Consider the following 27727-nt stretch of genomic DNA (forward strand, 5'->3'; position numbering starts at 1 on the left):
GTCGTAAAAATTCGAGCAATCATTCTGATACGACTATGATGAAAGTCTATTGTATTTACTGTCGGTCATTTGTCCTAAACAAAATGCTTTACGAGTATATCATATAATTTAAAATGTAGCGTTAGTCGTTGTTCCTCATTAAATTGATTAAGCTTAAAGTACCTGCATAATCTCATTGTTAGAGCGTTGACTACGTGAATTTAAATGTGTTACAATAATTTATGGAATTTAATGTAATAACTAAAATTTTATGCGATCGTTATATTATAATATTCGTTATTTAGGTTTATGTTCGATCGTTTTTATTCTATAGTTTTTCTCCAGCATTTTAAGTAGAGCGCAGAAAGTTTTGGTGTCATCCATTTCATAATTTTATTGTTGCCCTACTTTATACAAAGTAATATAAAAACTGATATTGTTTGAATTTTATTAATATTTCACAAGTTTTTGTTACATTAGTCGCGGTTTTTCTGTTAAATCGCTTCACGTATCTTAAACGTTTTACTGCGAAGCGAAAAAGAACTTTTCCGCAGTTTTCAGAATTACAAATACGATAAATAGAAAAACAAACTTTTTCTATAACTACTGCGTCATAATTATTTCATTACCTGTAGCATTTTAAAAGCTGTTAACTGACTTAAACTGTTAGGCTTTATTTACAATTAATTTTACTTCAGTACTTATATAGTGACCTATACATACACATAGCTAAACTAATTAATAAGTTCAATACATAAAATGGTGTTTAGGTTCTGAACTACTGATATATGTATAAGGTAATTTGAACCAACATTTCTTTCCTATAATTTATTTCGAATCAGGCCATATGATCCATGACACACAGAAGCCCCGAGATTTTAATAATGACGCTCATGCTTAGCTTCCTGCGCACCTGGCGCGCATGCGCACGTGCGCTCCGTCTTGCGCCCGCGCACCGCACGCTCCGAGCTTTCGCGTTTTTTGCGCCATCTACAATTAAGCGTCGTCTTTTAAAATAGGGTTGAACTTATAGTTTAGAAAAGGATTTGGAAATAAATTATGCGTACTTAGTACCTTTATATCTGGAATAGCCAACTGCATTGAGATATATAAATTATTGTGTATGATGTCGATAGTTAATAATTGTAACAGCTCAGTGACAGCGCAAACGGACTAACATTTTAAATAAATTATAGCTTATCTGTTGAAGTAAATGAAGGCAAAGCAAATGTCACCTTTTTCTAATCTATTTCAATAAACCGCTTAGTGCCAACCCTAGACCGAAAGGGTTGACTTTTTTCCTTGTTTTGTGGTTATTTAGGGCTGTCAGCATATGGTCCCGTAATAATGGTGTCTGAATGGACGCAGGTGAGACGCAGCTGAGAGCAAAAGGCTTTGATAATTATTGTTTGATCTGCTGTTACTAACGGATGGACAGATGATTGAGTAATTATATGCTGCGGTAACACATCCTGATCGACCCTGTTATTTTATGTACCGGGTTGGTTGTTTAAAGGTGGTATGGCATATTTTCAGTAGCTTTATGTTTGACAGAATCGAGGTGAGTTGATTCTGTTTAAGATGTTAATTAACTTACGGTAGAGGTAGAGCTTTTTTATTCCTATGGTTGCGAAGGTTGACGTGATGCGATTTAATTCGTATATTTGATAAATTTTAAGTATAGACTACACGTTCAATTAATGAAATGATTACAGCTAATACCAAAAAACTAGATCTTTTTTAAAAGTACTTTCTGTTAACACCCACACAATATGTAGTATCCCATCTGTTGAGCAGCACTTATCATCAAAAGCCCTCGTTTACGATGCTCCCTGGAACCATCCGCGCCGGTGGGCATACCTCAATGTTGTTCCAGTTGTCAGTCGTATGTGAAACCTATAAAACTCAAATAGATCTCTGATATAACAGGGATCCACAGAAGGGATAAATCCTTTAGATTACTCTGTACGCATCAAAGAAACTGGAACGAATGGATAAATGCGTGAAACTTATGTCATAACTTAGACTATTATGATTGCTAAATATTTTTATCGGTGTTACAAATTAGATAACATACTTTTTAGGACCAAACTAAATATTCATTTTGGCACCAAAAATTAAGAAAACTAAAGGACTGTATCTCTTAATTTATGTTTTAATAAGATTTTACTTTTTCTTTTTCTATTTATAACGCATACATTTTATACTGAACGTTAATCTATCTATGGTGGTATCAACTCATAAGTTGTACGCAGTTGTCCTACTGGACTGATTTGGTATAGTACTCATGATGTATTAGGTCAGTTCTCAAGTGGCCTCATCTATTTCAGAGCTCTTATTTTTAAATTCAATTGTTTTATGATGCTGTTCAGTGTTTTGAAACAGTAATTGGATTAACCGATGTTATGCGCCTGAAGGGTAATGTGCTTAGCGTTTGTTTCTGTTTTATAACTTAAATTGTTCTTCAATGGATTTCATTATGGATAAAGAACAAATATTACAGTTATATAATAGAATCTAATATAAGTGACCCTCTTTTATGTCGAATATCGCATTCTCGATCATCGGACCACAGCAGAGTATTAACACTAAATATATACACTATACCAAGACGACAAGCTTTAAGACTGGAAGCTTTTAATGAACAGGAAAAATATGCATTATGTGATGCATTGCCATACAAAATTGATTTACTAATGCAATAATTTATACTAAGAGTAATAGGATTAACAGGATTACAACGGATTAACATCGAGAGCATAACAAATCAAATTACATTTTTGATCACGATTTTTCGACTGCGCCTGTGTGGCGACGTTTCTTTTGATGCAACTGAAATCAGCTATCATTAACCTTATCATAAGGGAATAAAGCTCAAAATACATATTTTTAAAGGTGTTAGTATCTTTGTAGATGTGACACTGTTACAAGGGTTAAATGTCGGGTGATGGCACTTTAGATTGCGTACGGCTTTAGAATAGTTTCATAAAATATGGAATATTCTTTTGTTTGAGTTACGTTTTGTTCGGGGACAATAGAGCTTCCGTTCTAAATATTGTTAGTTTGCAACAATTGTTTGAAAGGAGTAGGTACGTAATACAATAATGCTATTTTCATCGATTTTCTGGTAGGTATTATTTTAACTCAGTCGTCGTTTATAAAATAACTAGCTATGTTTGCCATTATTCGTATGTCTTTTGTACAATGACAACCTGGTTTTAAGAATTGTGAACAATACATATAATGTATACATTAAAACTATTTGTACAATTTTTAAATTACATGAAGAACAGTTCTCATTTTAGGTTAAAAAATAAAATAATTATAGCAGCATCCTCTATTATCTTAAACTGGAATCATCGCAGTTTTTGTCGAGCGTGATTGTGATCGCTTTTTGTTTTAAGCCTACTAGGGGAGTAATAGATGATGAGTTACAGAAAAAAGGCTAAGGAAAGTGCGTGAAGCAAGGCCTCTTGGTGAAGTAACGATCATCTGTGAAAGAGCTTTCTAGGTATAACTGAGGGCATCCTTTACGGTGAAACATCTAGATTTAATTTATTAAGTAGATAGGTATCGAAGTGATAAGACTGTTGAGGAAAAGTCTGCTACTATTAAAGTTATCTACTAAATGCAACAGCATAACTTATAAACCCGATCAATCAAAACAGATCAAAATTCCTATCGTAACAATAGTTAATAACACTATACCTTCCTATTACCGAACACACATTATCATATAATTATAACGTATCGATTCGAATTCTTTTCAACACATAACAAGCTTTCGCCGGCACGCACGTCCAATAACAATATAATGACTGCTCCGCAACAATTAACAGAGGCCTTACCACTTCTTCTTAAAGTAGTATGATTGTAGGTGAGGAAAAGAGACGTCGAGCTACGTTATGTAGCGCGCTATCCCGCTCTTACAATTACAGTTTACCTTGACAAGTAATGGTAGGCCGCTTGTTCCGTGTGTCCAACACTATTTACCGGTAATTGTTACCGCTGATTATAATAATTTTAATGGCCTTGCCGATTTCCTTGTTAAGCGATGGTAGATAAACATTGCTTTCAGTATTTTCACTATACTTGTAAAATCGTGTTACCATTTGTATTATAGGTAAAGTTCTGTGATAATTAGACTATGTTTGTATCTCGCTTCCACTGAACTTGTTTTACATATTAATATTTTTTTTCTATTTTAATATGTATTAAATGAAAGTTTCAGACTATACCCAAGTTCCATAAACAACTCGCTTTGGTTTTTATATATTTTACTTACGGTAGTTTCTTTTGAACTGTAGCTACCTATCTGTAGAATCGGAATGTATCGCCACTGCAATCTTGGAGGCAATTGAAAGATTTAGGTTAACTATGGTGCGCGTGGGCAGCTCACTATTAACTCGTCGCTGCACTCCGTCATATGGGTATACAATATTGCAGGAATTTCTATTATAACTATGGTATTGACAGCCCACATGTTTACGTCAAATTCTAGCTCACCATACATAAAATATTATTACTAATCTATAATCCATGTACTACAGTTCAAAAAATATTATTAACGACGATTAAATGACTTATTTCTTTTTTATTAAATAATCTAACTATGAACTTAACTAAAAATCCATTAATAAAGCTCACTCACCTTAAACGTTTAAAATCATCAATCACCCGCATGAAATCCTCCAAAATCGGTCTAATCAAGTTTAATTAGGTAAGAATCGGTCCGGCCGCGGCGCCGGATACACGTGCCGCATTGCCGCTCCGGTCTATAACCGGCCCGGAGAGACCGTCACGATTGGCCGTGCTTCCCATTTCCTAATTTCCTGCTGTTAACGTCACACCTCATTCAACCCAATTTAGCGGCGTCCTGTGGCTGGAGACACAAGGTTAGCGGTTAAGTTACGCTTTTTTTGTTATCATAGATAAAGGAGAGATGACCATTTAGAATTTGATAGTTACATGATATTCTTAACTGCTAAATATTAATATTAATAAGAAGTAACTTAGAAATTGACAGGCCTGTTGGTCTAGTGGTTAGTGACCCTGACTGCTATACCAGAGGTCGTGGGTTCGATTCCCGCCCAGGACAAATGTTGTGTGATGAGCATGATCATTTGTTCTGGTGTCTGGGTGAAATTTATCTATAATATGTTTGTATTTAGAAATATATAAGTAAGTTTATCAGTTGTCTGGTTACCATAACACAAGCTCTGCTTAGCTTGGGATCAGATAACCGTGTGTGAGTTGTCCCAGGATATATTATATTATATTATATTATTTAAATTTGTGTCGAAATTTCAAATTATATTCCTTTAAAGCTGTTTTAGCTCTACATTTCATATCGTTAATGTTACAAGTTCCACAATTCTTGATGCGTTGTGAAATGTGAAATATATTTATTCTAAAGCTCGCTACTTTCGTGGCCTCTTCATCAACTCCACATCGCGCCACTATGAAGTTTTCAATGAAATTCTGCTGCCGTCTATCTAGTTTATGATCACACAGACAGAGTAATGGACAGGAAAACATTTTGGCCAATTTTCTACATTAGACTGTCAGACATATTTCAGTGAGCATATTTTTTGACGAAATCACCTTACGTTACGCCCGCGACGGTAGCGTCAACTCTTTAATATTATATATAATTAATGGAAGCTTTATTGAAAATAGAGCTTAGTGCAATGTTAAAAACTTGGTTGCCTAGATGTCTATTAATCCATGTATCTGAGAGGTTTGGTTTTTACTGAAAATGCATTTTGGACGTGCATACAGCGTTCTACTTTTTACTCTAAAAACGTCTCTACTTATATTTTTTCTATTCTCTAAAAGTAAAAAGCTCTACAATTACCAATAAGTACTAGTTTATTGACTGGTCTCTCAATGGGCGAGGGTCGTCGGCGCGTGCGCAGCGCCCGTCGCCTGCGCAGCGGATGTTTGCTCTCGCAGTAGCCAGACAATTGCTCAGCCGCAGTATTTGACTGCCCAACTCATGGGGTTACTTCGAAAGCTTAATCGGTGTGAATGACCGCATCCAATATTTGAATGTTAATCCGTCTGCGTCTGTGTTTAAAGACCGAATTGAATAGATGAAGTTTTGTTTACCCTTAAATTTAAGTAGATGATAAGGGCATAGAAGAATATCGCAAAGGTTTAATATATATGTAAACAGTCTATTTTTTTGTTTCTGAAACTATGTTAATTGCTGTTGTCGATTGATTTTGTAACTCGAATCTTGCTCGACTAGTAACGACATATTTTTTCTAGGAAATAATTTATCTCAAACATCATAATTATTTCTTCTAAGCCAACATGGCTGGCTACCGAATTACTGATAACGGTTTGTATTATCCTGTTTGTTTGTTGTTATTCTAGTTTGGAACTATCGGCCGGAGGGTAGCCGACAATTTGGTACCGTTATGGATCGAACAAGTAGACCATCTGATAAGTTTGGTACTTGTAACAATGTGGATTGTTGTACTCGTTATTATAAGTGGTCTTTCGGTACCGGGCTAGAGCTCTATATAAATAATATAATACAATAGTTTCATTTAATTTTACTTTGGAGTAGACGTTTTTGCGTAGCTTTGTACTTTTGAGAACCATAGCGGAAAAAAACGCGAGCTTTTTCTGAAATAAGCGTGAGTAATATTAGAAAGACCAATTAAGTATAACTTTGGGGTAATAAAGCCAACTCCCCTTTTTTAAAAAAATCCAATAGATCTAATAGAAAAAGGTGCTAAGATATGAATAACCACGTAAGACAACCAGTTGAAATAGAAGCTATAATAATTAGTGTAGTAATTGCATAAACGTTAGTCCTGAGATAACCCGCCTATTGCAGGTGTATCGTAATGAAGGCGGCGCGTGGGCAGATCAGTTGTTAGCCGACACGTGTCGCTGTCACGAATAGTGCTAACATCATTATGTTATCGAACGATTTGTAATGTACTGCACGGCCTACACAGCTGCTAAACTACTTAAGTTGCTGCGATTATGGTAGCATAGCGACAGGGCTTTATTGTTTTCCTTTCTCTTGACCTAACATTTTATTCTATTTTAGATTACCTATTGCTTAAAATAAACTCTTGATTAGAATACAAAGTGTAAGCAATTCTTTTTTAGTACAGTATTGAATTTGAATTTAATTTACTCATAATCCTGATCTATCAAGGCTTGTTAAATAATACAATTTGTCATCAGTTCTTGTGAATTCCGTTTAAGAAAAACCCAACAATTGCAATGTGGTTGACCTATAGAAAAATGTAATTGATCCAAATACCTTTCACAAGCTTGACATTTCCCTATGCGATTACAATATCACGACAGACAGACTACATTTATCAGTAGAAAATTAAATGTTTAAACAGCTCAAATGCAACTTTTTGAGTCTAATGAATATAGACTAGCAATTCACTTTATACTTGTCAGCCGTCCATCACAACATCAATTTCCATTAAACTAATAGCGGGCACACAACGCCATCTATGTACACACACACGAACTAAGTTAACAATGTTGAGTACTGCGCGTGCGCCAGACGCTGTTAGATGCGCGGGAGTCAACGCTGCGGGCGATGCGGTCACATTACTGGCAATTTGAGGCAAAGGACCAGTCGTGGTCTTTTTGGACTTATTGTTTTATAATGGGAGCTACCACATGATTGTTGTGTGATAGAGATATTATCACATTTGAAGATAAATGATGGTGAACGGAAGAACAATTTTGGGGCAACATATAGCTTTTTTTTGTTTGGAACGAAACTTATAGCCACAGTTTTGTATCTACTTTCCAAAAACTTTTATTGATACTACAGTGTTAAATATTTACAGTACAATCATTTGCTATGTACTAAAAAAACATAAACAATGATAAAATTAAGGCATCAAAAAATTCATCGGCATCGCTGCCGACTGAGAGTGTGCCCAAAAGGCTGGCAGCATTGCCACGTTGAATGCCATCTTTCCAAAAGTATAACATGGTGATAATTTATTTAGTAATAAATATTTCTTTTGGAGACATACATTTGCGCGCATCACCACCCGCTGCGCCATCGCTTTCGACCATCAACAAACACCGTACAAAAGAATCGAGCGGATGTTGTGACATGTTCTCATGTTAACAACGGAACAGGAGATTGGACCGGACAAGTTCTAAAGACTTGCTCGTTAAAACTCAAGCATGCACTAACAAATGGCCATAGCCAACAACCTTGTGACAAGGATGTCTAATACATGGTATGAAACTTTTTATTACCGCATTTTCTAACCTGTCGCATACCAATGTAACTTGACATTGCAGTGGCGCTAGTGGTCTTAGAGCTAAGGCTAGATAGTGAAGGCGTGATTAGTTTTAGCTTTCTGTCGCGGTTGGAGTTACGTTGGCCAGGTTCGGCCGGCCGGTACCGCATTCCTCGGCCGTCCGGTGGCTGTTTTTGCGTTTCCTTCGTGTTGTCACCAGTTCAAGTTCAATGGATGCTGTCGAATGATGACCACTTTTACCGGTGCTTTCCTTGCCGTTCGAATGAATTCCGATTCGGTTACTTTCAGACTGTTAGGGTTTCATTCATGTATGATATGAATGCCTGTGCATTGTATGTTAATACGTGAAGATACTGAGAACCTAGGACGTGACGTTAGAACAATAGCCGTTGGATTTTTACTGTAGTTTTAGAATGCTCCGTGTAAATAAATGTATCGTGGTCGCTAGCGAACTTCCCTCTTACAGTTTTGTTATTAATATATTTTATTTTACGCCAATTTACTGAAATATAAATTTCCCCATTAATATTTTCCTATTAAATAAATTTATTCGTTTCCTCAAGCGTTACAGAATTTTCGACAACAATTCTCATATACATAATTATATCTTGACAGAAGGCCCCCGATTTCAAGGAATCGTAAAAGTCCCACATAAATAATAACCAAGGTTAAAAGCACCTGGCCACTTGCAAATTGTGTTCAAACCTTCACACGGTACGTCAGCGATATTTCGAAATGGTGAGCACAATCGATTGGAAGTCGCATCGGTTTCCGTGAGGGGACAGGTGTCGGCTTACCCTTTGTGCGGGGGCTGGGAGCTTCCGGCGCCAGCGCAGCTCTTGTTACAACTCCTGTTTTACATAATCGATATGAACTGCGAATTTTTTAGGGTTTTATACGAGTTCAGTTTTAATTCTGAAAGGCTGTTTTTTTATCTGTCGTTTACACATAATTTTATAACAGTAAAATAAATCATAACTTATTTATTTATAACTTACTTACAAAATACTTTACAATTCTAATTGCGACACGTTTCATTTTTAATTTTTGCTTTTTCACATGGTCGTGTATCTTCCAAAAAAACATAAAACTTTTTACACATCTCTTTTTCCGTGATTACTTTTTTAAGCTTTCCTGAGCTTCATGTCCTGGATAAAGCCCCTGCATTCCGCACCGGTGTCCTGTTCTCAGGAAGTTAGCGACAGATGCTTGCAATCGAACCCCCGTACAGTGGTGTAGTGTAGTGGAGCTCAAGGCTCGAAGCTCAGTGTCGCCCGCGCGTCGACTCGTACGCACGCGTCATGGCTGTGTCCGCGCCAGTACCGGCCCCGCGATTGCGCCTAGCTTTACACCCCCATAACATTCATGTAAGCGATTCAACATTTCACATATTCTTATAGTCTTAAAAGTTTGAAAGAATGTGACTTTCATTCATTTCTTTTTGTGTAGTGCGATTGTTGTGTTGAGAACTCGCGTGGGAACTGGATATTCTGCAATCTTTGCATTCTGTTACATAGAATAATACCCTTTACTGGTGTTGGTTACTATACTCGACTATCTCGTTTTGTGACTATAATTTTGTTCTGTGATTTTGGTTTCGAGAGTTTGATATTTTCAAATTACTTTCAGTAGAATTTTTATTCGATGTCTGATAACGCATTTTTGTCAATCAAGCGAAATTCTGTACATTATTGGTAAAACCTTTTGGTCTACAACCAATCTACAACGATACATGTTTGTATAGCGATAAAATAACAATCTTTAGTTTGCCCGGATAAGTCTTTTAAACGGAAGTCAGATATATTTGCGCCTCTTATCAATAACAGCTCAAAATTTGTTGTATGACCTATAATCCAAAATTTATCAGTAGCGATTTATGCGAAAAAATAGCTGAACAACATCATAACCGAAAATAATGAAGTATTTTTTGCGGAAAACAAATGCAAAAGCTATTACTCTAGAACACCTGAACACCCAACAACGACATGGTTGACCAACAGACAGGATACACTTGTTCACTTTTCCTTGTATTAGTAATAACATTTATTTATTATTTGGGTAACAACCAAGCCATGCATGACGGGTAGTGGGTAGATTCAACTATATTTACCCTAAATATCCGGCAATCATTAAAAAACAATTAATATAGCGTACATGTCATTGCGTTTTTGTTTCGTTGCAGCATTTGGTACCTTGTTTTTTTTTTATACTTTCACCGTTACCCATGATATTTCTATAAATCTCGAAGGACTGAACGACTCCAATATTTGGGAAAAGGCTTGGCTGAAAGTTTTTCAAATCAATAGTATCACCTGTGTTTTAAGTTTAAAAAACGTCTTTTCGATTTAAGAATCCTTTCACTCATCATAAATTCTCTTTTCCACAGACGACGATAAAAGTGTACGCGCGTTGCCTCCGACCGGACATCGAGTACAAGACGCTGTCGGTGACATGGGGCACCCGCGCTCAGGAGGTGGTGGCGACGCTGCTGGGGAAGTTCCGCATGCGGCACCGCGACCCGAGGCTGTTCTACCTCAGCATGGAGGTGCGCGTCAGGGCCGCGGGGCTCCGGACCACGCTCGTCCTGGATGATGATGCCAGGCCTGCCGCGCTGCAGGCGTGCCATCCCAAAGGATATTCAAAGTAAGTAACTATAAATTTATAATGGCATGCAATCACTAAAAACTCATTGACACTTTTTGGTACGCGATATAGGACTTTGCTTTGAGAATTAAAGAATTCACGACTTCGAATTTCGACAACTTTTGTTTTCTGTTTATACCAGTTTACCACCAGGTTACCTGAAAAATTCGTATTATAAGTGTTTAAGTGGTAGGTAATGCTTTGCTAGGCATGAAATATTGTAGTGTTTCCCTGAAACAGTTTTTCGCATGTAACTTAGATATCCCCCCCTGAATCGAAAGGCAACAACTAAAACAAAATCATTTCAACTTTTTCACACTACGAATTCAGCAAAACCCTTTCATCGAATCAACTATTTTTAACACACCATCGGTCAAACGAAAACCCTTCAATATTGGTCGTTCGTGCCGGTGCTCGGCGGACCACCGGCCGGTATACCGAAAAAGATCCACTTTTGTCCCTTCTTCCGGCACGGGTTATTTTCGTCACGTAAACATGGCGGCAATAAAAATTAAAAAAACTTTTTAAGAGTCCTCTTAGCTTTATTGACCATATGTATCGTGTTACTCTGTGTTGACAGTTAGAAGTAGATCGCTCGGGGTAAATACTTGTTACCGGGTATTAACGCACCGTTACGGTTGTTAAGCAGTATATTTTTATGAATGTAAGAACCCTTTAGTTTTATTACCTATTTTTGTAGGACGAGTCTTTATTAAGGCGCGGGCTTAACTGCCCCGACTTGGTTTAAAAGAAAATTAATCATTCATGTTTTATGTATTGTTTTAAAACTGTTATAGTAATAATTAACTACAAATTAAGTGACGTTTTAAATTATAGTTCTTCGTTTAAGTTGTGTCGTTTATGTCGTTGTTTGTATCGTTACTAAAATAAATATATGAAATTCTGAATTTGAAGTTCGTTTAAGCGTAGGTATACTTAAATATGATTATTTCGACTGGAACTGCTGTTAGCTCGACCTTCAAGATTGGGAAAAAATATGTATTGCGCACCAACCGTGAGAATAAACTTTATTACACCCACTGTGAACAAGATTCCGTGAACAAACTAAGAATAGTGAATAAATCATACAAAAGTGGTAATTATGAGTAAAGCCTTCAAGTGTTTTCAGTAGGTACATTCTGTAAATATGCCTTGATACGTGATTTTCTCTTAACTCATCTGATTAAAGCAAACCATCACTTTGTATTTTTATTATCTATACTTCTATACTAATACTAATATATAAAGCTGAAGAGTTTGTTTGTTTGAACGCGCTAATCTCAGGAAATACTGGTTCAAATTGAAAAATTCGTCATCGAGGAAGGCTTTAGCCTATAGCCATCACGTTGCGACTAATAGGAGCGAAGTTCTATGGAAAATGTGAAAAAAACATTGCAGGTTTAATCATAACTTATATCTTCTACCCAAGGGGACGAAGTCGCGGGCAACAGCTAGTATATTATAATTTTTGTACCTTCTGATTCCATAGTGTCCAAAAAGAGTTCTTCAATAATCTTATCTAATAAGTATATGTTTTTTTGTTTTCCAGGTTTTCCCTGCAGATGCTCCCAGGCGGCTTGATAAAGATCTACGACTCTGCGCTGATGTCCTCGTCGCAGTACAAGTGCCTGCTGACGAGCGAGAGGACCACCGCGGACGAGGTGCTGGCCATCCTGCTGCACTGCTACGACTCCACTGAGGGTGTCGAGAGGTTCTCGCTCTATGAGGTAAGGAGCTAAGAGTTTTGATTACGAATAGGAGTAAAGAGTTAACATGAGAGGCAGAATCTCGGTGTAAACTGGACAAAATTGTGATAGTGAATAATGGAATTTCTATATGAAGTTAAACTCTTCCTCTTGAGTTTTAGAATTATTCTGTCTTATAATTTCGCTGTTCGGTAACGAGGGCAAATATTAATGAATAATCTTGTTTTTCCAGGTGAGTCCATCTCAGGAGTACGAGCGAAAGTTACACCCCGACGACCTCCCGCTGATGGTGCAGCGCTCGTGGGCGTCGGACAGCGACTGCCACTTCCGCGTGCGCCGCAACCCGCGCGCGCCGCCCCTGCCGCCGCGCGCGCTGCCGCCGCCGGAGCGCGTGGCGGTGGACGACGACGAGCCCGAGCGAGCTCTCTCGGCCCTCTCGCTGGAAGCCGAAGGCGAGAAGAGAAGATACAGCCCCGTCTACAAGTTCCCCAGCATCAGCTACTGTAGGGAAACCAAAAATGACTACCTATACATCTGACTAGCCGTGAACTTAGCCAGGTTCAGACGATTACGGCGCCGCGCCAGAGGCATCAAGCGCCCAGAAGGAATAGTGAGAAAGCGACTCTTGTGAAGTGTACATACAGTTCAGTTTCGTGTAAAGTGTAAATAATGGATTATGGATTGTCGAGGTATTTTGGTGTAAGCTAAGAACCCAGTCTGATGAAATGAATTGTTGTTAAGTTTTGGTATCCAAAATGTAACCAGAAGAACCGAAATGTGTTCACAGAATTACACATTAGGTTGAATAGACTACAGCTTTTGGAGACAAGTTTTGATAAACGATTGATGTTGGAATATGAATCTCCTTTCATTTGAATCAGGGTTCTCAGTGAGTGTGAAACCAAAGAGTTGTTGCAATATGCTTGTAATTAACGTAATGAGGCAGTTAGTTAAGTCACAGGAGGACCTAGAACGTTCTCAGTATTCAGGTGTGGGGGGAGCGGAGACAGCTGGTGGGGTTGTAATACGTTGCGAAAAGTCACAGATCATGTAAATTCCAGAGTGTCATACCGTTCATTAGACATTACTGAAGCAATTATTAACAAATCTAATATTTTGGGATATTGGGTAAACGAGTTTTTACTTAGTTTTGCTACCATGTGAAAATCTCGTGGGTTATAGCTGAATATGAGCTAGACGATCAGAGTTGTGTATAGATATAGAAGATATGACCTAGTTAATACTGTAGATAGCAGGTTTGTACTGTTTTTGAAATAGAACAATAATCTGAAATGTATGTTTAAAATTTAAGGTAGCTTTTTCTACCAAACAATAACTTCCTTCCAATGTATCGTCACAATAATAAAATGTAATTTGCATGTAAGGTAAAAACTCTATTTTTCTACTCAATGTATTTTTATGATTACATTTCACCGCTAATGGTAATGGCAGCACTTTCGCAACGCAGTAATCGCAATGAAATAGTAAGGTAACATTTGAATAATCATTACAAAGTTTGCTGATACTCGGATGTTCTATGACAGTATATTGGAAGGTATCATCTCAATGTAAACGATGCAACTATTAAAATGTAATGAGAATGTATATAATTATTGTATTATTTAGCTAGTAGACACCAAAGAGGCACGCGAGCGATAATATTATGAAAAAGAATTTGATATATTTAACAACTGTTACGCAATTTAATGTTTAATTTATTTATGATGGCGGTATCACATGGCGGCCATCTTGTCATGTTAAACGTCATCGAATTTATTTCAAACAACTGTAATAAAATGCGATATGTTTTTGAAAATTGAAAATTTTATTTTATTTTCCTTTTCCTTAAGTTACACTCAATGCCAAAGCGAATCAAAGAAACAAATGAAATTCAGTCATCGATATAAAGTATTTTATTTACAAATGATTGCAACAATGAATTACAAGATGATGCAATATAATTACAGAGTATGTTCAAAAAATGGGGAAACGGATAATATCTAACGGTACTAAACTTATCTCCTTCCTCGTTCAGTATGTAAAATTTATACAATAGCCGCGAGCGACAGCGGTACGAGTACGGGCAGGCGACGTGCGGCAAGCTGCGGCCGGGGGCGCGGGGGCGCGGCCGGGGGCGCGGGCGGGGGCGCGGGGGCGCGCGCGGCTACACGGCGTTGAGCGCGCGGCGCGACGGCCCGTAGTCGTCGGGAGGGTCGCGGTCGCGGCGCCGCTCGCGCTCGTCGCGCGCGTTCTCCCGCCCGTACTCGTCGCGCGCGTAGGCGTCGCGCGTGTAGTCGTGTCCGTAGGCGTCGTGCGGCGGCGGCGGGCGCGCGGCGTGGGCCCGCTCGCGCCCGTACTCGCGCCCGTACTCGTGGTACTCGCGCGGGTAGCGCCCGTCGCCGTGCGGGTAGTACTCCTCCTCCAGCCGCTCCGGCCGCGCCGCGCGGGACCTGCCGCCTGCAAACGTGACCACGCGCATTCGTATCTCATTCTTGGTGAAAGTACGATCTAAATACAACCCTTCAAATCAAAACGCACTCGAAAACCACAAACTCAAAAGGATATGGGACGATTACAGCCCTAGAAATCCTACAAGCCGTCGCATCGACCGGGGTTTCGAGGACCGGAGGCACACACAGCACACGGGGTGACAGGACAGAGTGGGACCTTACTCCTGGGCGGGGGAGGGGGGGGGGGAGAACCCTGACTTACGGCTACGACACTAGGCTGAGGGACATCTGCATGATGACCCCGCCGGAAGTGCGCACTTTACCGGGGACCGGGATCACCACCTGGGCAGCGGCGGAGAGCAGGGGAGTCCGCGACACTGCGGAACATTGAGCTTCAGACTCCGCTAAATATGGCCTGGTATAGGCTTCCTGCCTTTAAATAAGCTTTGTGGGTTTGGTAAAGATTTCCTGCTGAATGCTTGAATCTATGTGCTACAGCGAGACATGAAGTAATGGTAGACATGGATAGACAGGGATATGTGAACGAGTCATGTTACTAGAGGTGTACAAAACGATAATGAAGAAATAAGAAGTTTTGCAGTAATCAAGTTGGATAGGAAACATTAGGAGTTTAATAATTTTCACTTGAATTGAAGATACTAAGATCTTAATTCCTGTTTCTATCCGCGAAAAGACTAAAATAAAAATTCTCCTGAGATCAAAACAAGAGTTCCATTAATTTTGAAATTTCCATCCCAAACTCATTAAGGAGCGCACAAGAGTTAGACCATTCTGAACTGGTTACGTGTTAGGTGGCGGAATCCAGCTGCTTGATCCAGCGGTTGGATTTTGTAGGGTTAGTGAAGCGTCACCCTCAAGCGGTCAAGCGGTTAGGGGGGGGAGGGCCGCTAGAAACAGTATGCAACCTGGGCGGGGACCGGTGCGTCTGACAATAAACACCTGGAATTTAATCTTCGGCTCGGCATTAGTGTGCCTGCCCCGACGCTTGTACTGAAATGAACAGGAGAGTCAGTCGCGCTGGAAGTGCTGTGACCGTCAACTCATGGAGAGGGACAACATCTATAGAGGTGAAGTTCTTGATCGCTCTGAACGAGAAAAAATCGTACACTTTCAGAAAAAGTATTTGAACGTTAGCCAACAGATTACCCTTTTTGGATTTAAGTGTGACAAGTATCACTCAAATGCAGATTACTTTTCTTATTGACACATCCCATGACTTATAATTGCCACTATTCGTTTGGGCGAATGACCCAAAGTTGATGATGTTATTTTATGCCACTTAGCCAGAGGAGCAGGGAGCGGCACTTTGATAAACAAGGCTTGGAAGTAAGCGTCAATAGTTCAGAGCGATCAAGAAGTTTGCAACAGACTAAACAACATCTATATCTTAATACTATGAGGTACAGTGACAGACATGGTTTAAACTAATAAAGTGAAATTCTAAACTAATTGAAGTTATGTCTGTGATTGTACTTTAGATTAGTAGACATTTAAGACAGTTGATGACAATGCAATGCATATGAAATAATTACATATTTAGAAAAAATATATAATAATTACAAATATAAAATCTATAAATTCTTAAACTACAATCATTGTAATACAGTGGAGGTTTCTAGAAATCATATAGCAACGTAAAATTATAGAAAAAAAGAAGTTGGCTTCTAGAAATGTTAAACCTATACAAGGTGTATATTTATACTCAAACAATAAGTAAATAAATATAAATCCTATGCTGAAGTGAATAAAGCAGGATTTGGAAATAGTTCATGTGCATATAATGGTGCATTAAAAAGAGAAATGTTATAATTATAAAACGTTAACACTCCCCTGTATAAAAATAAACTTTTTCCAGCATTGGTTTATATTGTTATAGGAAGTGGTAATTTTAGTTGGCTAAAATCATAAAAGTCTAAATCCTTCGGCAGAGGACATTGTCGAGTTTGTGCCTAGAAAAGGTCGTCGTGTCAGATATGAGAAATGTTAGAAATCGTAAAAGGCATAGAAGTTTGGAAGAGAACGGGAGACCTTTATCCAGCAGCGGTATAATATAATCTTATCTTATATATCCACAGGCTAATAAAACATTGAAAATCGCTTGACGTCACGATTCCGTACATTTTGTGCATGGCGTGGTCTATCGTAATATACCATCTGTATAATATTTTTTTGACGTATAAACATTCACCTTGTATTTATCATAAGTTACCTCTTTCCCTCTCGTAGTTGTACGAGTCGGACCTCTCGCGGTGCCCTCCAGAGTGAGCGGGGGGTTCAAAACATCGCAGTACACGTTATAAATACAATCACGCTTATTACTATAACTAAGTATATTGAAAGTAGTGTTGTTTTTGTATATGTTATAGGAGTTTGTGAACCTAGTTTGGTAGCCTAGTTTTAAAGCGCCATTAAAGGCGTAGGTACTGGAAATTAACACAACAGGTTCAAAATCATTACCAAATATTTTTAGATTTTTCCGACGTCCTGTAGACTTTGGATAATTTGTAACGTATAACAGATTTTAGATGCACAGAGGCTGCATTTAAGTCTGATAAGTAAATAAGTATAACAGAATAAATATTCATGTTATAATTTAGTTAGAAAATTAGCTCCTAATAACCTTGTCATAGAAGGATTTATTAAGTGCCGAGTTATTAGCATTGGCGTGTAGGTGTATGTTCTAGGACGGAGTTTGTGTGTGTGTGTGTGTGAGGGTGTATATGTGAGTGGTAGTGTTTATGGTGTGTGTTGCTCACCAGGCTGCGCGTGGTGCTGGTTGAGTGGCAGCTGGCGCGCCGGAGCCGCCTCCTCCGGCACCGGCGGGTGCGTGGCGCGCCAGTACGCCTGCAAAACAACAATCGTGATGCCTTAATAGTAATCTAATGAAGTTGTATTATGAAGTTAGAAATGAAGCTATAAAAAAGCTGGGTTCAATTTCTTCTAGCACAAGTTATTCTTTAGGTATTTTATATGCTTTGTGTCAAAATAAACATTTCATTTCGTGGCAAAATCCAGAAGAAACTAATGAAGATAATCGCCTCAGTACTAATTTTATATATAGAATACATCTCATGATCATGCATGTATGAAAAAAATAAAGACTTTTTTGATTTTGACATTGTTTGTTTTTTTTTATTCTCTCAAACCTCGTACCTCTAAATATTCAGCGATATGTTCGCAGGCGTCCTCGAGCTGGTTCTCATCGAGGATCACGTCGAACATGTCGGGCGGGCACTGCGACAGCTTCTCCGCCGCCACCATCTGCACGGACAGGTTCTTGCTCTGGCCCTTGCCGCGAGACTTGATCAGTCGCTGTAGCACCTGGAAGCACCATCGAAACCGAGTCAGATAAGTCGACTTTGTTACTGGTATCTTATGAATTTTGGTACTTTGAGTGTTCTACGAACGTCAAGTGTGCTACAAATATCAAGTCGAGTATTTAGTAATATTGTGTTAAAATTGCTACGAACGTCAATTGTACTACGAATGTCAAAGATGTCACGAATATCAATCCTCATTTGCTACGAAGAACTAAGTCTACTTTGTCAAATTACAATTGCTATGAATATCAAACTTCATTTGCTACGAACGTCAAGTGTCACTCGAAAATGAAGTTTTCTTTGAGCTTAATAAGATTGTTGCATTTGCTACATTGTCATGAAAGAACATTGCATTTGCTACATTGGTTGTTATAGAATAATTGTTAACTTGTCGTACCTTAGGGCTGGATATCTTCAGATAGACGATAGTGGGCGCGAGCGAGGTCTTGGCGAGCTGCGAGGGATGGTTGATGGTGTCACAGTCCAGCACCACCAGCTGCAGGGTCCGAGCTAACTCGAATATCCTTTCGATTTCCGCCTAGTTCACAGGGACAGAAAACACCAATGCATTCAAAAACTACACTACGCTGGCTAAATGGAACTATTCAATATTCGGAGAATTCACTTTTTTATTGATGATTTATTTTCTATACACGAGTTGCAGTCGCAGGCTTTTAGTATGCTCCTGGCCACAGTGTAAACTACGGGATAAATATGCTAATTTCCTATTTACAAAATATTTTTCCTAGGAAAATAAAAACAAAATTAAACATAAACCTTCATGCGTTTGACGTATAACCAAATAATTTATCATAAAGTTACCACTGATGCCACTAAATGCTAACCATCAAAATATTATGGCATTGAATTTTTTCGAGTAGGTAAATGAAAAAAAGAACATCTATATAATATTTATCAGCCAATTGGCTAAATAGCCTTCATGCTTAATTTTAATGGAGCCACTGCCTCTTAGAGCAAGAGTGCTGTAGTTGTGGAAGAGGGACTGCTCATCAGCGTGCAGGGCGCCGTCTTCCAGAACTACATCCTCTTTAATATAACAGATAGCGCCAGGCTCTCAGGGCAGTCATTCTCTAAACGTCAAATTAAAACAAACGTTATAATTAACGCCTTGACTCCAAACATTGGGGCGCAGTGTCTTTTGAAGGCAAAGGCATTATATTCAAGCCAATATTTGGAAGCAAAGCACTGCAAATGAAGACTTTTAGCCACTGTAAACTAAACTAACTGACGTCATGCGGTTCGTTTCCGAACTAAATTTTCTAAATATTTTTAGGAAAGGAATCGGGAAGTTTCTAAACGTAAATACCTACATAATATTAGTCATCTGCTTTAGTTTAGTAATAGTTGTAGGAGAAAAGCAAACCCAGTGTTAAGATGTAGGGTGTCAGTATTGGTGTTAATTGTGTTCATGACACATAATGTTAAGCTCAAGTTTTCAATGAACAGGATGTATTTTTTTCGTAAAAGTCAAATATGCAAATGTCTTGTTAAAATCCATCAGGTTTTTTTCGCCCAATTTGATCTAAAGATTGAAGTATCTCCAGACACAAGACAATATGAAAGCTTCACAATGACTTTAGCCCATTTGTCAGACACTGCACTATAAGTTTTTTTTTTTTCAGAAGCTCAAGCAGTTATTTTGGATTTACGCTGCAGGAAGATCCAGGAAGGGTATTAACACTTTGTCAGTTACTAATCAACCATATGTTAAATACCATAATAATATGAGCATGTTTGGATCGAGCGAGCGAAATTCTAAAAATCCACTAAACTATGACTAGTAAGACTAGTTCTAGAGAAAAGGAAGGAATATTTCAAGCTTAATTTTATTATATAGCATGAAAAGACTAATTGAAGACCACTATACCGCTAACTGTGTCAGAAGTGTTATTTATCTATTCTATATTCACCCAAAACACTATCACTCGTTTTGCAGGTCTATAATCAGAGGTGTGTGTTTCTAAACAAAACTGTTGGCTTGATCTTAACTTCTAATAGAAATTTACCCAAGTTAACTATCAGAATCACACTTGAACAAAGTTTTCAATTTTGCTTTGGAATTAAACGCCTAAACTTCTATAATGTAAATTCTTTGCATAAGGTCCTCTAAGTCTCTAGGTGCTCGGAAGTCTGCTGCCCTAGCTACGGCTCCTAGTGTGGTTCAGATCTAGATCCACTCATTCCAAACACGCCCACGTATTGTCACGTGCCGCAAACAACAACACCACAGCTACCTACAAATAAATCGCACCTGGACCTCAGCTAAACAGTTGTTCCTGTTCCCGCCCCTTTCAACGAATGGTTTCTTAGGCGCGTTTTGTGTTCGCTTAGCCAACGATATATCAGCCGTGACCCTCGTGATGATGATCCTGCAACACGTCATACCTGAACTTCAGCGAGGCAAGTCGAGCGCGAGTTGGAACGCTCCATGATGGCACGTTTCGACGGGTTGTTGAGGAGCGAGCGCTTCGCGAGAGATATGTCGGCCATCACGCGCGTTATTATTATCCTGCAATGTTAGTCCCGTTTGGTGAACAGTTAGTTGTTAGTTGGGTTAGCTTTGGCTCGGTCGCTGGCTTCTGGAAAAACGGTTAGTACGACGTGGCCTCCCGTCGGATTTAAGGATCGTTTTATACTATTTTGCTGCGGGTTAATTTAGAAAAGTCGTACCAACAACTTTCAATAAATAATTTTACAACTATGGGCCAATTAAGTACTCCACCAAGTTCAAAACGTAATTAACAAACTTTGTAAAAAGTCTTCAGGAGTCGTGTAATAAAACGACACGCGTTTTAAATACTTTCAAAATCTTTTTTATTTTTATGCTATTTAAAATACTTTCCCCAAATCTCCACGGGACGGCAATTACGAATGGAAGCGTATACCACCCTCACCTGCCTTCAAAGCGTCTCTTAAGAAAATCAAACAAGGCCTTCTGCATCATGTCGGTGACCTCGTAACCCTTAAGACTAGGTCCTACGAGGACCACTGGCCGCATTGAAGGGACCACGTCATAGGGTGTGCTAGCCTCTGCCTTTTTGAAGAAGGGTTTCCGCTTCTCCTTGCCGCCCGCCGCGCCCGCGCCGCGTCCCCGCCCCGCGCCATCTGACTCCTCACCTGCAGTTAAACATACTCTACTGATTTGCTGCGTTTCTTCAAAGATGTTGACAACCCTATCCGCTTTCACGTAGTTTAGGAGTAGGATGTTAGCTACCTTTAAATTAATCGTCTCATTGGAATCATGACTTACAGCAATAACCAAGGCAAACATATTTATTATGCTGGAAAAGCCATACAGGTCTTTATTTTTCAAATAGCCTTACTGTCGTAATTTAACCAGGGATGGAAACTTTATATCACAAGAGATATCTTGGAAGGAGATCAGCAAATCCCGAATAAGCAAAGATTACCATCTGTAGCCGAAACTTACTACCTCTGGGTTTCTCTGCTGTTACTTTCTGTAAAATTCAGACCAATCACCCAGAAGTTGGCGATTGTTTGATAACCTTGCAAATAAATTACTTTCATACTTACACTGTTACTTGATCGAACCCGCTTAGAAAGTTTAAAGCTAGCATGCTTTCCTCTCGGTACAAAAACTTTTGGATACAGCAATAAGGAGCAAATTATACATCATTCAGGTACACAACACAAACTTTGATATATCTTCTACGATACACAAAGACAACATCAAGATTGATTTTGGACCATCCCAGGTAGCAAAGTAGAGGAAAACACATCTTAGGAGCAGTTAATGTGGCCACAGATCAAAGAAAATACTAAGACAAAAAAGTAGATTATATTAAAGATTCATCTACTTTAACCCACTTTTTATATAAGTTTTAAGTATAAATTTAGGCTCTAGCTTTCATATTTTTGTGTTTTCCTCTACCAAGGTTCTCGCATCAGTATTGAATTAATATTTTACATAAACATACAAGTCAACCTCAATACCCTGGCAACATTCATAAGCATCATCCCAAATAAGAAACTCTGCCCAAAATATATAAATAAATAAATAGGAAGATAGCTAAAACGTTCCTGAAATAAATACATCAAGATATATTAAATAAAATAATTAATATTATTAATAAAAAAGATAAATTAATAGTAGAGGAGTCATGCAGAAATGGATCGTGGGATGACAATGGCATACAGTCTCGATCATATGTATAATGGTACAATTTTGGATTCTACGTAGGAAGAAATAAAGCAGAATTTTCAAGACAAGAAAAAGAGGATGTTGAAAAATTTAATTTTTTTAAATCAAAATATATTGGATCGGCCATTATAACGGGTGAATAATATAAAATAAAAAATAACTCTACCAGCCAGAAAATATAGGGACATAAAATACTACGAAAAAGGGTTTCTTTAACAAAAAATGCGAAAATATCGCAGACAACTATTAAGAGTAGTAAGAAAGGTGAAAATTTACAACATTTCCTGGTGTCGAGCGATGAGTGCGTGAGCTTACCTCGATCGAACGATGGCACATCTGAAAATGTGGCAAACGTGAGTGCGAAATATACATTAATCGATGTATCGACTATTGTGCTGGCCGAGTATTCGAGTAGCCGGTTAAACCCTTCCGCAGTGAACAAATTAGTCGATTCGAACTTATTTTTTAATATCCAAATAGGTAATATACTTGCTTTGTTCATAAAACGAATTGATCATGTGGGAATAGTCGACCAAATCGACTATTAGTCAATAATCGGTACATCACTATAGGTAACCAGGAAAGTCCAGCAAATTTCACCGGATTTAATGAATGATCGTGAAATGCTAGTACAAAGCAGTTATACATACCGTATTATATAGAAATATAATAAGTTTTATTTAAACGAGAAAATAGTTAATTTTGTGCTCAAGAGAATAGAAGGAAACAATGGAAATTGTATAATATACAACATTTTAAGATCAAGTGATTTTAAAATGTTGAATTATACCTAAAAGTGTAGATATAGATAATTTTGGAAATAACATTGAAAATAGACAACAGAAAGTAATATTCGAAAGTGCTGAATTATTTGATTTTTTCGTTACATAAGTATAACATATTTACAGTAAATACATTATTAGGACTTAATATGCCAATTGTAACACCGAACCACGAACGAACTACAGTTAAAATCGTCTTGCTTTTTGTCGTTTTTGTTAATTTTAGTGGAAAGTTAAAGGCAGACCTTTGAGCGAGTCCGAATTGTTAGAAAGAGCAAGACGATAAAAAGAAACAAACAACTGCGTTGTACGTTACAGACGCAGGATAGAACGACATACAATACTACAACCAGTTACTGATACGATCCTTATATGCTTAGTAGCTCCACGGAACGTAGTGCGTCCCTTTATTTCCACTATGGTCAAATGTTTTATAAAAGAGGTGGTAGAACATACATATTAATGGACCGACAAATATCTATCTAAGATCCTTTCAAAGGATTTCAGTTAACAATATTTAGTATTTTATCTATTATTTTTTAGTATTTTCATCTCAGTTCTGGGTTTTCTTTCCAGAATATTTTGAAATTACGACACTACAAATTTAATCATTTTCAAAATCAAGCATATGTATGTCGTTTTACCCCATGTATGACAAGCTATAGGCAGGTGGCCACTCTTGCTTCCAACATTCCAATATAATTCACTTAACCAGAAAAAGTTCAGTGACAATTAGTATTGGAATAATTGGTAAAATAACGTATATAGCGTCAGTTTCCTAATCCTGTATCAGAATTCAGATATTGCTTCTATAAACGTCATTTGAAGCAATTTATCTGCGGCTACCGACAATAACTCTTATAGATTTGCTAAATTATTGCTCTATTATCGATCTACATCATTTACAGTAACATCAATACTTAATGTGAAGTAAAAAAATTACGTCATATGACGTTCAAATAGTTCTTTAATTGTTTTTGGTTAATCGCCATAATATAGCCCATCTGTAAGTTCGTGTCGATGGCAGCGGACACTGGGTGCAGCGGCGGCATGAGAATGCATGACGTACCGGGCGTGGGGGGGGTGCTACCTCTGGAGAGGGGCGGCGCGTGCGGGCCGTGCGCGGCGGACGCGGGCCGCGGGTAGCGCCGCGCGCCCAGCCCCGACCGCACCGCCTCCAGCTTCACCGGCGACGGGATGAAGCCCACGTCGCTGCCCTCCTTCACGAGCCGCCCGATCCACCAGTTGTTATCGTACTTCTCCTACAAGTTTCACACATTTGCAGTATTAAAAGTACCTTTGATCGTCATGTACATGACTCGCTGAAAATTGTACGTGTCATCGACCTATTGTGCTGAAATCTCTTTGCCCTCATTGCTGTTCAGAGTTATGCGAACAGCAATGCTGAATTATCAAACTGCTTTTAACCGTTGGATTTCATGGAGTCACGGCCTAATGCATTTTTATAATTTAAATGCCGTCTTAAAACAATTTAACCACTGACCACAAGAGGTTACGTATTAGTTAAGTATGCAAAAATAATAAAATATCCATTTACCTTGATGTGGAGAAAATCGCGCACCTCGAAGGAGATAGCGCTGCCGTGCACTGGCGAGTCGTCATCGATGGTTCCATCGTACGAGACATTGGTGCGCACCGCGAACGCCACCGGTTTTGCCTGGAAACAACACACACATACAAACGTCGGAGATTTTATGTCAAGGGAAACTGTCCTATTAGGTAAATTTTGGAGCAGTTACAGCCAGGATACAAAACCCCCTAGGCAAGTTGACCAACGAAACCAACATGTGAATTAAAAAGGCTAAGACATGTCGAACTAAAATATTTCATCTGTTCCTTGGTTACCCCGGAACTGGTATGGAAAGGCAGATTTAGAAATAAAAGAAACATCGAAACAATTACTAAAAGCAATATATATTACAATTTATTTTTAATAGAATAAAAGTAAATTAGAAATCAAATATATTTATATGTTAATCCTTTTCTTGCTATAAGGATAAGACTAGGTAACTATTAAAAAATCATAATGATTTCTTGGAAGCCGATATCTAAAATCATTTTTATGGAGTATTTGATTCCGAAAGGAAAAAAAAGCAAAAGCAATTTTTATTTTAGCGAATGATGAAGAGGTTTTCAAAATCTAGAAATTCGTGACATTGGACTGCATAACTGTCTGTTAAAAAAGTACAGCTAAGGTTATATAGGGCATATAATGTTTGTACAATGGAAAGCAATACAAGCATAAGCTAACATTCCCTAAAACCTACGAAGACCAACGCAAACACGACAATTTTAGAATTAGGAAATTCGATCTCCATCTTCATTAACAAAAAAAATACAAGAACTGGAGAGTCTGTGTCTAAACCACCGTTTAAGTGGTTTTCAAGAAAATTCTTTGTACTATAATATATTGGTTTATTGGTTCAGTTTTTTAACACCGACCTTCCAAATAATTTTATTTTTTGTACTGTTCTCTTGGCTGTCTTATGAACCCTATCACCGGACGCTCAGACAAGTATAAGTTATCGTGTGTACGCTGGGCACGAACGTCTAGTTAACCGCCACACACATTGAGCTATGGAACTAGTACTAATTCTAGCCATAGCAGCTCTTTTAACAGGACAGCCTCTTTTGCCTCTACCTCGGACAACATCACAACTAAATTGAATACCTTCTTTTTAGATTTTCTTTCAGTCATATTTGGGGGAGCGTCACGGGGGATCGCGTAGTCTTTTAGATTGCTCGACTTTCCTTCATGTGGGCCTGAATGCTGCGTAGCAGAAAGCCGGTTTCAATCTACTCGTCAAGTGATATAATAATATATTAACTTATGAGTATATAACCGCCGAGAGAAATACTGAATACCGTTCCAAAAATACGTAATCAAATTTTTGGGCATGGGTCACTTTCCTCAAACAGTTCCACCAAGGTACCTTTTCTTCAGTCGAACTGGTTGAGGACCGTCCCTTCACTACATTATTCTTATCGTTCAACAAAACTTTGATAATAACACGAAGAATAGCCAACGTACAACAGGGTCGTGATGAATAATTCCTAATAGAGCCAGAAAGTGCAGAGTGAGATCATTAAAAAAATCCAAAGTTTCGTAAGCAAATGAACATATGGCATACAGCTGTGAAGTTTGTTGTATTTGTGCTGGGGTAGGCGCAGTATTTGAGAGGGTGATATCACCTAGGAGTGAGGTAAGCTTACCCTCGCCTTATCCAGCTGTGAGATAGCCTGCGTTTCCTTCTCGCGGCGCTGCGCCTCCTTGTCTTCGTCCAGCGACAGCTCCGAAGATGGCTGGGAATAGTTTGAGTCTGCTGAGCCCTGGAAAATGCAAAAATAATGTTAATATTCATCGGTGAAAAACAGGGTTTTGGTATGACACATAGGAGTCTAGAATAAAGGTAAGTCTTCTTCATCACGCGGTTGGCTTGCCCAAGGATCTTTCCTCAAGGATGATAAAATTCCTAGAGAGCTAGGAACACAATTTCCCTCAGCCTACACAACACAATTTAATAACCCGTCCGCTTTCCCTAGCACCAAGTTCCACGAGTCGAAGATGTCGATGGCATAATTTTACCTATAAAATCAAAACTTTAGCGGAAAAAAACTGGCCTCACTTAGTTTTTACAAATTGTATAGTGCCTATTTGCACTATTAATTACTATATATAGGTTTAATGTTTAAAATAACTGATTGAGAAGAATTGGATGAATAATCGAAGATAAAAAATATTACCTCCGTATATAATGCCTTAATACAATTCATTCAAGTCTTAATTTAAATATGAAAATCTACTTACATTTTCTGACTGTACATCATTGAAATACATATACATTGATAATAGTTATAATACTCGATATTTAACTCTTAGGTCTCCAACAAGCACTAGAAGTCTGGTTTAACGCTAGTTTCGAACTATTCAGCTCGGTCGTACAGACGCTTGCTTATCCTTGTTTTTCTTTGCAAGCCAAGTTATTTCTGATGTAGCAATGTTGCTATGTATGTTTAAATCGTTACAAGAAAAGATAGCTTCTCCGGAGTTTATAGTTATAAGGTCTTATGTGAAAGTGTTTGTAGATAATAAATTTATATAGCAGCTAATATAATATAATATATCCTGGGACAACTCACACACGGTTATCTGATCCCAAGCTAAGCAGAGCTTGTGTTATGGTAACCAGACAACTGATAAACTTACTTATATATTTCTAAATACATACATATTATAGATAATAATAACTAGAGTGTTTAATTTTCGTGATAAGTTTAATTTGCATCTGGAAGTTATAGTTGTTGTTATTTTAAAGTGTAAAGCACTGTCATTTCTACCATGTCGTATGACACCA

The 27727-nt window shown here is 38.2% G+C and overlaps 2 protein-coding genes across 9 annotated transcripts in view; one reads left to right on the forward strand and one right to left on the reverse strand.

The window, feature by feature from the left end:
- The window catches only part of LOC113493070, a 57295-nt gene extending 42877 nt beyond the window's left edge, over positions 1-14418 (forward strand). The window contains exons 1-4 of one of the 3 annotated variants that reach the window (XM_026870876.1): positions 7899-8222; positions 10633-10889; positions 12439-12616; positions 12828-14418. In XM_026870876.1, coding sequence (XP_026726677.1) covers positions 8220-8222; positions 10633-10889; positions 12439-12616; positions 12828-13133 — 744 coding nt within the window. In that variant the 5' untranslated portion in view covers positions 7899-8219 and the 3' untranslated portion in view covers positions 13134-14418. Of the gene's footprint in view, positions 1-7898; positions 8223-9303; positions 9614-10632; positions 10890-12438; positions 12617-12827 lie in introns of those variants that run through there. The other 2 variants (XM_026870875.1, XM_026870874.1) reach the window with 2 other exon arrangements.
- Positions 14419-14735: 317 nt separating this feature from the next.
- The window catches only part of LOC113493069 (voltage-dependent L-type calcium channel subunit beta-2-like), a 127731-nt gene continuing 114739 nt past the window's right edge, over positions 14736-27727 (reverse strand). For 5 of the 6 annotated variants that reach the window (XM_026870867.1, XM_026870871.1, XM_026870869.1 and 2 more), the window contains 9 exons: positions 26586-26702; positions 24910-25029; positions 24421-24613; positions 21302-21524; positions 20793-20916; positions 18784-18924; positions 18220-18387; positions 17823-17910; positions 14736-15052 (listed from right to left, as the gene is read on the reverse strand). In XM_026870867.1, the coding sequence (XP_026726668.1) occupies positions 14760-15052; positions 17823-17910; positions 18220-18387; positions 18784-18924; positions 20793-20916; positions 21302-21524; positions 24421-24613; positions 24910-25029; positions 26586-26702 (1467 nt within the window). In that variant the 3' untranslated portion in view covers positions 14736-14759. The other variant, XM_026870868.1, reaches the window with a different exon arrangement.

This window comes from Trichoplusia ni, chromosome 4 (assembly GCF_003590095.1).
Source record: "Trichoplusia ni isolate ovarian cell line Hi5 chromosome 4, tn1, whole genome shotgun sequence".
Lineage (NCBI taxonomy): Eukaryota > Metazoa > Arthropoda > Insecta > Lepidoptera > Noctuidae > Trichoplusia > Trichoplusia ni.